The sequence below is a fragment of the Ischnura elegans genome, chromosome X, assembly GCF_921293095.1.
Source record: "Ischnura elegans chromosome X, ioIscEleg1.1, whole genome shotgun sequence".
Classification (NCBI taxonomy): domain Eukaryota; kingdom Metazoa; phylum Arthropoda; class Insecta; order Odonata; family Coenagrionidae; genus Ischnura; species Ischnura elegans.
In genome coordinates this window covers 21,329,050-21,341,561 of record NC_060259.1, presented here as the reverse complement: position 1 = coordinate 21,341,561, position 12,512 = coordinate 21,329,050, and the positions used below count along the sequence as shown (strand labels likewise).

Below are 12,512 nucleotides of genomic sequence, written 5' to 3'. Positions count from 1 at the left end.
TGCCACCAAACTCTCCCATAACAAGGCCTTAGGAGTTGAAATCCAGATATAAATTTGATTTTTTTGCAAACTGTATTAATATTTTGGCTATTTACAGTGCAATATTGAGGAATATGCCATTCTTAATATTAAATTTTCTGTGCAAACTTTTGGGGAAGAAATTCATCTTCTTGATAAATTTATTCCGTCCTCCGGAATCGCTGGGATACAAGTTGAGAAACTATCTCTCATGTTGCGGTGAAATTTTCAAAGACACTCAGGATTTGCCAGGCCGTAACTACGGGTGATGAGTTGAGGACACATATCACTTGGAGTTGGAACGGAAATTAAATTAGCATTGGAAGCTTCCAAACTCTAGTTTCTATACTCTTCCAAAAACCTTCGGCCAATCGACAAAAATTTTCACGGAAATAGTGCAAAGCCGACCGAGATTCACCGGCTAAGCGGCGTGCCAATGGAAAGACATTTTATTATTGTATCCGTAGAAATATTTTAACTACACAATGTCTAGAGTGAACACTGCCCCGTGAAGACACTTTTATCCTCAATTCAGTGTCTTTTCGTGATACAAAAGTATTTCACCATTTATAGATACCTGAATATAAATGATCAATAACGAAGTGTATCATTATTCATCTTCATCCGTCATCCGTCATTCTCAAGAACGGATTTGTACGAAAATTAATATTAACATTTTATTTCAGGGCATCGCAGAATATAATTACAAATCATAAACATTCACCGGCTGCATTTGTACACATTCAATGCCATTTTTACGCGAAGTCTTACTGTAACGCGCCTTGCGCGGTGAGCCCCGATCGATGCGTAAACCAGACTTTAATGTATTATATGTTTTTAATGAAGAGATATTTGGTAATATTTCCCACGTCAATTCCACCAGTATTGCCTACGTGACATCATCATGTGAAGTACCTTTCTTCCGGCTTGTACCCATCGGCCTATCTGGCATGGATGGCCCATCCGGGAGTAATTGAGAATCACTCCCGCCACTGCAGCTCGAGGGGTCATTGAAACCTGCAAGCCTTTCGACCTGGACAAGGCTGCAGCCCATGGGATGATCTACTCCTCATATCCTCAATAATTCAGTTTGATAGATTTAATTTTAAGCGAGTAATTTATCAATAATAAAAAAATACCGATCGAGCCGGGGTGATACGTCTGATAAAACGATTTGCACCTGATACATTTCGATCGAGTGTGCAGCTGAGGTAGCCCGCGCATGAACCCCATTATTAAGGACAGGACTGCTTGCTTGAGTTGTTGCTTCGAGTGAGCATGAGCTCAACGAGTGCACTCTATGACATCGGGGCACGAAGTTTAGGCGAGGGCGCGGGGAGTCCCGGCGAGGGGAGCCGCCTTCCCCGAGGTGCGTCGGGATCGTTGCGAAGGGTGCGGGAGGAGAGGCACGGCGCGGGATGCGGAGTGGCGCGTCGGTCGGCCCCGCAGGAAGCTTCTCTGGGTCACCGAAGCGATCGCTTCATCCGCCCTCGAAAAGGCCGGGAATCAGATGATGGCGGGCCCGGCTTCCCGCCACCGCCTCCGCCACCTACGCCAAGTGCGCTGAGGACCGCGACTCAACAACTCATAACAAATACTATTCGCACTTAGAGATGATGTTTTGCCTCCATTGATAGCATCTGTTGGCGTTTAGAAGCAAATCGATGGTAAAAATGTCTGGACACAAGATATTCGAATGGTAATTTAAGATGGAAAAAATCTCCAAAACAGGTTTTTCGATTGTTTAGGCAATCATTCACTGGGGGGGAATAGATTTTTATCCTCCGAGTGCGTTATGAGTGACCGTTGCCGGAGATTCACTTTTTCACGTCATCAATTGGCATTCAGATATCACTTCTTCAGACATTTTCACTCAAGGCTATCAGCAGCTAACCTAAGTAGGGGTACGCATAGTTTGGACAATTTAACCCTATATTTTTTAATTTAATTTATATTTTTAAGCTGGTGATTTCCAAACTTCTCGCGTAAAACACAGCGTCATTTTTATTTAACTCACGTGTTTAAACTTCAATAACTGCCATCATTGGCTCACAGGTAGTTTTTCTTTTCGTGCCTAAGTTTTCTTTATTTTCATGGTATAAAGCTATCTTTTTCCATTTTTTTTCTCAAAGTTGCCCTGAAGTAAAGTGTGAAAATTACAATTTTTTCTTTCTTCCATGAAGGGTAACAAGGGATGAATTTTTAGATAAAAAGAAACAAAAAAATAATCATCCCGCGAAACGAAAAAAATTCCAACTCGTGAAAATAGATTATCCTTTGTTTCCGGGTGTAATAGCAGAATAACTCATGATGCATGGATGGGAGGGAGAGGAAGCAGTAAAATAAGCATTTTAACGCTCTAACCATTATTTCTCAGAGCATTCACACATCAAAAAGTAAATTATAGACATTTTTTTCAGCTAAACCCATCAAATATCTTCATTGTGATGAAACTTAAAAATAGAGGGACTGGTGCAAATGTGGAAACTTGTTGGTAATGTGGAAGCTTAACTTTTAGCGCTTGGGAGGTACTGTAGGCTAGCGGTGCCCGCATCAACTTTTGGCCTGCTTCTTAAGTAAGCCTGTGGAAGCGGTGACAGTCAAGTCATGGTTTATTGTCTGCGAAATACTTGTTCCAAGTTTCTCTTCACTTGTAAAACTTTTGAGGTAAGTTTTTAAATTTAATTTAGTCACCTAGACAACCAAGCTATTTCTTAGTGCTGTATAAGTTATTGTTAAGCATAAAACATGCTACAATCTGGTATGATTAAGTAATCGACTCGCTGGAAAATGTAGCATAGTTTTAGCCTCACAGTTCCATATGCCGATGCTGGTAATGTGGAAGCACAACATTGGGGTAAATGTGGAAACGTTTCCACATTTCCCTCACCCAAATGTGTTCTGTCTACTACCTACATCACCTTTTCGCCAGTTTTCGAAGAAGATGAAGATTATTGGCCCCAAGCCCAAGTGTAAATGGAAAAATTGGGATGTCCAATCTATGATAAAAGCGATTGTTTCCGTCAGCGTGATTGCATTTGTGACTTTTGCAAGTGAACATTGTATTGAAAATTCCTATTTTTTAAGCCTTTGCATTGATTTTTAATGAATAATAAGTAGATGATCTGATTTCACTTTGCTATAGTATTACAGCCAGATTACAAACGTTTCCACATTACCAGCACATTTTGAAAACTTAATCATACTGTCAATTTACAATTTACTATTATTTTTACGAAGTAAACGATAAACGAAAGCATAAAACCAAAAGGGTAGTATCTCTGTGAATTATTTTCATGAATTTAGAAAAATTCCACTAGAAAACAAGCTAGTTATAACATAATTTAAAAAAGGGTTTCCAATTTTGTACCACTCCCTCTATCATCTTCTGCTGAGACACGTAGGAAACCAAAGCGCTGATGCCACCCAGCTGCTACCTCTTTCTCCCATTTAAGTAACCTCAATCGTCGCAATGCGCCTGGTTAAATATCTTCATTATAAACACCGTGTTTACAGCGGGAACTACAGAGTTTAGCAAAAGGAGAGGCGCGCGGGATGTTTTATACCTGCATTCGCTGTTGGTGTAAGAATTTTTATTTTTAATATTTAATTTACTGTGCGCTCAGAAAAAGAAATTAAAAGCATTTTTTGGGTCCCTGGAGGGATGGGTCACATTACTGGCTTTGTAGTACCCAGAGCCGGCCTTAGGGCGGGGCGACCGGGGCGACTGCCCCGGGCCCCGCGCTTTGGGGGGCCCCGCGTTCGTGAAAAAAAATAAAATATACGATAGTTTGAAAACGCAATTTCAACTATTACTGTATTGTTAAGTCCGTGCTAGACAAAAAATAATATCATGAAAAAGGAATAATAATGCAGTAATTTAAAGTAAAAAGTGCGCTTTTTATGTTTATTTTACGTTATAATTTTATGAATAAATATAATTATAAATTTAATTTGTATTACACTATTTTGAACTCAACTGCGTGATGGTATCATAACGGCGTAATTACGAAGTCTGAATTTGGGAGGGGAACACATACTTAGCCAGAGAGTGGTAGGGATTCAAAATGCTCGAGTTCGTAGATGGGGTATAGAGTTTAATATTTTAAGTGAAGGGCCCCGCACTGAAGGTTCGCCCCTAGCCCCGCACCTGCTAGCGCCGTCATTGGTAGTACCTATCTACATCTCTATCTGGATTGAGATATCGAACGGGATACATTAATAGCACATATCCGAGTACTCTAATGCCGTCTCGGTACTAAAATATCTCTACTCGAGTATACTTGGAGCACTCTTACTTCAACCCTGGCCCGGAAGTGGGCGGGGCAGAGGAGGCACGTGCCCCGCGCGGCAAAATTTCATAAGTTTATTTGAAAAAGCTATTTAATTTTTCTAATTCAATTGTTTAAAAATAATTGCTAATTTATAAATAATTAAACAATAATATTAATAAAACATAAAAGCAAACATTTTGTGGGTGATTTCTACTACCACATCTGAAAGATATAGCTTAAAGATGTATTATATTTTAGTGGTGGCGAAAGGGGGAGGGAGGTTGGGGATATGGGAGTGAGGGGCGGCAAACTGATCTTTGCCCCCCTGACAAAACTCCTCATTCCGGCCCTGCTTTTACCCCTCCCCCGCACCTAACGATCTTGGACAGGGGCTGTAGTGGATCGGGTTGGGGTGATTACTGAAGGGGATTTCCGTCCCGTGGGCCCGGGTTCAAATTCCGGAAGTGGCGGAGATTTTTCAGGAAGAGTGCTATGTGGAGGTTACTTCAAGTAAAACACTCATTCCGTTGCATGGAGTATTTTTATTCGGCGTGCGGCATCTACGCCGACGGTCTGCGGCCCAAATTGAATGCTGACAATTAAAAATTGGGTTTCGAAATTTAAGGAGCGCAAAAATAGTATTAAATATCGAGTCTGTACCCTTGCACTGAGTGCATTCTGGGAGATTCGTAATCCTTGTTGCAACAGACTCGGCGTCAGTCGAGTCGCCACGGGGGTGGTTTTCCGGGTTACAATACACACTGTTGAGCCTTTAAAATTGGCGCCAAATACTTCATATACGTTATTTTAATTAATACTCGTTCAAAATTACCGTTTTTTAGTCCTAAAAATCATATTTACCCACAGTATGAAAAATTCCAAAATTTTCCCCGAGCCCCCATTGCTATGAGGTTTATCCACACACCCCGGAAGGGCGCCGAAATCTCCAGTAGTCCTTCCTCCCCCCTTTCCAAATCCTGGCTACGCCATTGCTAGGCGTTGACTAGTTTTCGATGCCGGCGACGCACGGGCGCCTGCCCATATCGGGAAGGTTAAGCCGTGGTCCCCTTGGCACCGTCCTTCAATATTCTGCCAATGCTAACGCCGGGTATCTCTCCACCCTTCCTTCCACACCCTTCCCTGCGTCGCAAATGGTATGAGCTCTCGGTTACCTTCTTCAAATTCCCACCTATCTACGGTGGCAGCAAGTTTATGTTCGCACTAACTCCTTAGCAAGCCCAGCTCCGCGATATGAACGCTATTCTCGTGATTGAAACTACTCCCAAAGGCAAGTGTAGCAATGCCGTGAAATTCCATCCAGTATCCCATGAAAAAGGGCCATATCCGCTCAAATACCCGCAAATGAGTGCCGGACTAAATTGCTATGTCTCCACACAGGGCCGCAACTAGGAGTTTTGTCAGGGGGAGGAAGATAAGTTTACCGCCCCCTTCCCTGAATCCCCACGCATTCCCTCCCCTTCAGGGAAGGGAGCGGTTTCCCCCTTCCCCATCAATAAAATAGAATGCCTCCGTAAGCTATTTTCTGAGATGCGGTAGTTGAAATTACACATCGTATGTTTGATATAAATATTTTTTATTAATATTGTTGTTTAATAATTTAGAAATTAATAATTATTTTTAAATAAGTATATTAGAAAAACAAAATAACTTATTAATATTGAATTTTTAAACTTTGTCCCCCCCCTGAAATCTCCCACCCGGGGCACGAGCCCCCTCTGCCCCGCCCTAGTTCCGGGCCTGCCTCCGCACGAGAGGGAAATAGTAATATCGCGGCGCAATCTTTTCTCTGGAAGAGCGTGGACTACCTCGAAGAAGACTTTAGACGGTGCATCACTTGTGTTCAACTGGCCGTATTTTGTCTTTCTTGCGTGACCCATTTCTCCTCTAAAACTTACGCTATCAAAATTTTCAGGTCATATAGATATAAAATTACATTTACAGGAAAAGTTTCCCAATGCCAACTCCTGGAAGTCCGATAGAAACGATAAAATTAGAAAGGTATTTTGCTGAATTATTTTCTCCCTCGAACATTAAAGTAAGGTAAAACCACCAGTAGTTGACACCTTAAGGATTTATATGTCTGTTTGTTAACATTACTTAAACCGAATTCACTGTAGGGGAAACTTAAAGTTACTGATAGCTGTACAAAGTATTCCTCTATCGTACTGCCACAAGAATAACATTAATAAAATGAATGTGAATTATTATTTTTTTTTTTTTGTTAACGGGCACAGGTCTAGTAGTTGACACCAAGCGAAAACAAGAATATTTAGTAGTTGACACATTTTATTTTCAGTAGTTGACATACTTTATAAAACTCTTTATTTCAATACACTCTTTATTTATTGACACTCTTTAGTAGTTTACATATGTTTTAAATGAGAAAAGGTTTAATAAATGAATTTTTGCCTACTTTGTATGAATACAGGGATGAAATGAATGATAAAAGTTGTAGAAAAGTACAAAAATTGAATGTTAACGTATTACATAACTTAGGCTCATTCTCTAGTTAATTAAGTTAAAAAAAATGAATATAAATTGTGCTAAGCTATCAGAATGCAAGAAGTTAATCCCATAAAAATTCAAGTTCCGGGACTGAGTAAACATTTCTCGTGGTACTCATTTTTAAAGGCTCGTCAATGTGGTATAATACAGTTTCCCATTCGTAGTCCAATTTATCCTCTTTTTCTGGCCATTTCCAGAGTCTCCCAGATTTTTTCATAGCTGTAATAGTAGCAGCTGTTTCACAAACATCAGTTATAACCCCCGGAAATAACTCTTCTTCATAAGAAAAAACTACATACTCCCCTACTTTCCTCTCTACTGGTTTCTTTAGGTTTTTCTCATGTATGTTTTCCTCATCGCTCTCATCTTTAAAATCACTGTCTGATGGCACCTCTTCTATGCCAGAGTTAGAGCTGTCTTTGTAATGAAGCACCCGCTTTGCAGTCCTTTTCTTATGCTGCCGAACTTTATCTTGTTTCGCTCTTTCTTTTTCATCTTTTTTCCTTTGTCTCTCGGCAGCACGTTCCAGTTTTCTTTTTTCTAATTCTTCCTTTTTTGCCAACTTCTTTCTAAAATAATCTTGACACAGCTGTCCTGAGACAATGGCAGGCATTTTCTCCTTCATTGATCGTTTTTGTTTTGGTTCATTCTTGTCTTTCTGGAAAAAAAAGTGTCTTTTGAATGGGCTGGGGATTTCTGCAGATACTTTAGAAGTTCCAGCTTGACAAAGATCAGTATGATTAATACTATCTCTAGCAGGCTTATCGATACAAGTAAGGTTGTTCGTTCCAGATGGCATATTGTAATCATCAGTGGTATGATAAGTGGACTCATCGATAGCACTAGGAGTGAGTGTTGCAGATGACAGGTCCCCATCCACAATGCTTAGATTGTCTGGCTCATTAGTAGCACCAGATGCATTTAACAAATTACTTTCCAGTTCTAATTTTGTCTTCTGCCACAGTTCAAAGAGTGAAATATCTTTTTCCTCCAACTCTTTATTTGTATCCCTGTTACAAAATATTTTGAGCTTGCTTTCTGGAATACTCTCATTGAGAAATCGAAGTCCTTCTTTTAAAAATTGTCCACGTTCTTTGGCTTTTGTGACTTGATTATCACCTTCAATGTTTAATGGGAGAGTGATAGCTTCTGGGTTCCATGGAAACAATCCACATTTTCTAAAACCATTTTCCAGGATAGTCACTTGTAGCACATTGTCTATAACTTCTTTCAAAAGTTTTGGAAATTCTTTCTTCTTTAAGACTGGAGCCTCCAAATTGGATAACCTCCATTCATGTACTTTCTTCTTCCAGTGCTCTTTAAGAGTCCTGAAAACCGAAACATCCATCGGTTGCAAGAGATGCGTCGCATTTGGGTACAGTGCAATGAGAATGATGCCACAGCTGCTTCCATTACCTCTTGAGTATAATTTCTAAAATTTCCCTTTGTTGGAGGCATCTGAAAATGAAAGAGGGAGTAATTCAGAAGTTGACACATTGTAACTCCAATAGTTGACACCCCCTGTCAACTATTGGATACAATACTTTGAAAATGTTTTAGAGGTTATAATACACAGTTCAACAATGTAAGCAGTTAAATAACACTCAAATAAAGCAGAATTATTAAATTATATTACTCCTGAGTAGTTGACACACGGTGTCAACCACTCAATACTATGTCATCTAAAGTTTCAGTAGTTGACATGATGCCAAAAAGCCATTTTTTTTTTATTTACAGGTTATTTTGAAAACTGTTTGTATACTTTAGAGTCTAAAACAAAGTATTAAACATCTCCTTAATCAAAATTATAATTGGTGTTTAAATTTTCAATGCTTACCTTTTAGCTTGTTCTTAGCAAACTCCACAACGAAATCACATTAATCAATTGAAAAACATGGGCTGTTGTCATCAGATGATTGTGGTTAGACTGCTGTTAAAGATGGCGGTACAGTAGTTCACATACACACCACTAGAGAGCTACACTACACAGACAAAAAAATATTAATCATCTGGCACCTTTATTCCTCTTGTTATTGTATTTTTTTATTATAAGTGTCAACTACTAGTGCAGTGTCAACTACTGGTGGTTTTACCTTACTATGTTGATTGCTATGTCGATCTCACGCGGTGAAGAAGAAGCGGAATTTAAGTGGAAGAAATAATGCGATGAGTCGTATCCGTAAATGGGGCTATGCATAAGTATGCCCATGAATCGGAATATGTGTGATAATTTAGTAATTTTCGAGAACAAAGGCGTTCATGGAGAATCATTAAGTGATTGCAGCTCAAAATAATTTATGAATTCAATTACTCTACCATGCATGATCGAATTTACTTAATCTTGAAAGGTATCATCATCCAGAAATTTATTAGTTTGCTAGCAGCAATTTACTGACTTGATGTAATCCAAAGTCGCAAGGGGGAATTTTTAGACCTTTTACCATGTAAATCTAATTTATTTACAAAAATCCAATCCTTCTATCCAAACACATATTTTTTATGATTTCGTTATCCTGTTTTTGAGCCTGATATTGTCGTATTTGATTTTGTCGAGTTGATATATTTTTTGCTTACTTGCTACGCCATTTTTGTTTCAGTATTACGGTTTCATTGTTGTTTATATATTCAAATTTTGCTGTATAAGGATTTTTGGTCACCAAAGGATTGTTTACAGTGAGAATAATGTGGATTGTCGAATGAAAATGGAAACAAGAAGCTGATCATAGACATATAGGTACCACTTGTACTTTGGCCAGGGCACTGGGACCTATTGTTTACCCTGGATCTACAAAATATCCCATTTTTCCATCGAAACTCAACTTCTCGTGCAGATTTCCAGGGAGCACATCTGCATGATATTGAGCCAGTGCAGAATGGAACCTCTTCCCCTCCGTCCTCTGCTCATTCTACAGCTGAGCCTAGAGTATAGTCTCTGCCTCCCGTCCTATCCAATTTTATATCAGAATGAAGCAAAATGCACCATAGAACTTGAAAAAAAAACCTAGCAGGAAAAATCTCTTCCATGGCTGCCGACGAAAATGGCCTTTGTCGACTAAGACGTGGGGCATACTACTATTACTTACTTTCGATCAATCTATTAATACCATCGTGCGTCCTTATTATTTTAATTTCACATTTTTTACATACAAAAATCATGGGGTGATTTGGCTCTTATTAATTAACTTAATCTCACATTAATCTTGCCCTCCCCAAAGACTTACTCTACTTACGCTACTGCAATTGATGGTCGATAAACCAGTTAATCAACAGTAAATTTTGTCCAGCAAGATGTTATGAATCAGGAATGCCTCAATAAGTACATCAAGAAGATGTAATTTTGTAGTATAATTCGAGAGATCAGAACTTGTCACAAGTGATTACGAAGAAAAGAGGCCACCTAATAAATTTAACTTTAAATTTAAAACTGACCGATGTTGATTTGGAAAACTCAGTCACGAAAAATTTCAATGACATGAGTATTTCAAAACCTAGGGGTGAAATAGACTTTTTTAAATATATTTATATATTCCTAGAACGGCGGCAACCAGGAGGTATTTTTTCATGATTTCCTCCAAGAATGCGGATAGATAAAGTTGAATGAGCGAAAATCGTAGCTCAAATGTCTTCTTCATCCCTTTAAAATTGCAAGTATTATGGATCTGAAACTAAAAAAAAAAACCTACGCTTCCGTTTCTATTGGTAATCAAGGGCGGATCCAGGATTTTTCTGGGGGGTCGCCCCTACGCTAAAAGTGCTTTCCTTGCAGCAACGGTTGATGGTAAGACAAAAAACCTATCTGCCGTCTCTGTAATATTCCTACGATTTCTGGGCTGCAAATTGGTCTGACCGGCAAACAGTCTTCTCATATTTCAGGTTAAATACAACAACTCTCTTTTATAAAAATATTCTCTTCATTTTAATATAAAAGTTAAATATAAAAATAATATGGAATTTAATAATCGAGGCTCCGTAATACACAAAATAAAACGAATGTAATGATAACCGTTTTAAAAGTCTTGTCTATTATTTAAGCGCTTGGGAGGCACGTGCCTTGGTGCCCCCCTCCCCCCCCCTATCCGCCTATTTTGGTAAGCGCCTACAGAGATGGAATTTTGAAATACGCGCGTTTCTAAGCGATACAACTTTTACGAGAGAAGTGCTTTCAAACACGAATCCAAATTTAGGGGAAATGGTGTTATTAATAATTGAGATCGATTGATTGATGTTTTGGTGATTCATTGCCTTCTTCTAGAATGATATGTACGCAACCGACTTTGGATGGATATAATGTTTCGGCGTTTAAATGCTGTTTCATTCAAAATCTGAGCCTTATTTTCCTATCCTTTTTTCCTTTCTTATCCCCGAAGAAACGAGACACGGGCAACATTGTTACAGAACGAAATCGCAGAGCTGCTGAAAGAAATCATAAGAATATTACGGAGACGGCAAATAGGTTTTTTGTCTTACCGTCTAGCACAGCAGCAAGGAAAGCATGTTTAGCGTGGGGGCTACATATTTTTACCAGAATGATTCGAGCGATTATTTCAGTTCTTCGTTTAAATTTAATATTAATTTATTCAAGGCCTCAAGCATATTTTTTTAAATTTTTATTTAGAAATATGAGAAAAAAATTTAAAATTATTTGTGTGAATGGAAATATTTTTCAGGATTTTTTTAAAAAATGTGCCTTAATTTTTATAAATCATTCACGGCTCTGGATAAAATCATGTAGAGAGGTCGTCTATCTAAATCACAGAACCTGCTAAGCGTTCATGATCATGGTCGTATGGGATGAGGGAGGCTAGCGAGATAATGCGAGACGCCCTTGGCGCAGCTCTGGCCGCTCGGGCGCAGCTGCTCTAGAGAGGTTGGGGAACTTGCCGAGAGATGGCTCTCGTATCAACACATGCATATCATCCTCTGGAGAAGGGGATTTTACTTCTCTCCTCAATTAGTTTATAACACTGCAGTCCGGGATGAGGCTGCTACTGCTGGGATGTGTGTTGTTGCTTCGCTCTTTTATGTAGTGAGTGAATTTGTTTGTGAGGCATAGCGTGTGAGTTTTTAATTCAACGAAATTTGAAGTGCTATAGGAAACAAATTCTATAAATGGTGAACTCCTGAGTGCAAAATGTAACCTGCAGCACAAATGTACCGAGTGTTTACAATGGAGGAATCTAGATTTTTTCGCCAAAGTGATTCAGTATTATATTCTCCTCTAACCACCTGAGATGGGCCTACCTCTTCTGATGGTGACTTTAGTCACCTCTCTGTTGAATATTGGTGTGAGGGAAGTCAATGATGATGAGTTGCTAGGTAATCATACGATCTAGAAAAGTATTTTTCCTGTGTTTACAATTAGAAGAAAATGACTGGTGTCGATTTTTGTTGGTTGGTCCACCCTAAGGCAGTTATTGAGGGACGAGAATCATCTGTAGCGTTAACATGATCCAATAGTGTTATTTATTTCTGATTACGAATAAAATGAGAATCTCTTCTACTCTACATTGCCTCAGACGCTTTTATCGTAGTATTTTCTTGCTCTTTTGTTACCTACCTATTTATGATGAGCGTGTGGAACTATCGTCTGTCTGAAGGTTGATTAGACATTTCGGCTCAGCTGTTCCAGTGTTTGAGTGAAACAGAAATGAAGCGCTAAAAGATGCATTTCGTACAAGGGAGATAACGACATGA

The 12,512-nt window shown here is 39.0% G+C and overlaps 2 protein-coding genes across 2 annotated transcripts in view; one reads left to right on the top strand and one right to left on the bottom strand.

Moving 5' to 3' along the window:
• Positions 1-12,512, top strand: part of LOC124171843 (tyrosine-protein phosphatase 99A) — a 1,017,936-nt gene that overhangs the window by 966,916 nt on the left and 38,508 nt on the right. The window lies entirely within an intron of this gene.
• LOC124171845 lies at positions 6,543-8,913 on the bottom strand. Its single transcript, XM_046551202.1, has 2 exons — positions 8,656-8,913; positions 6,543-8,276 (listed from the first exon to the last, which is right to left on the bottom strand). The coding sequence occupies exon 2, from the start codon at positions 8,164-8,166 to the stop codon at positions 6,880-6,882; it is 1,287 nt and encodes a 428-aa protein (XP_046407158.1). The 5' UTR covers positions 8,167-8,276; positions 8,656-8,913; the 3' UTR covers positions 6,543-6,879.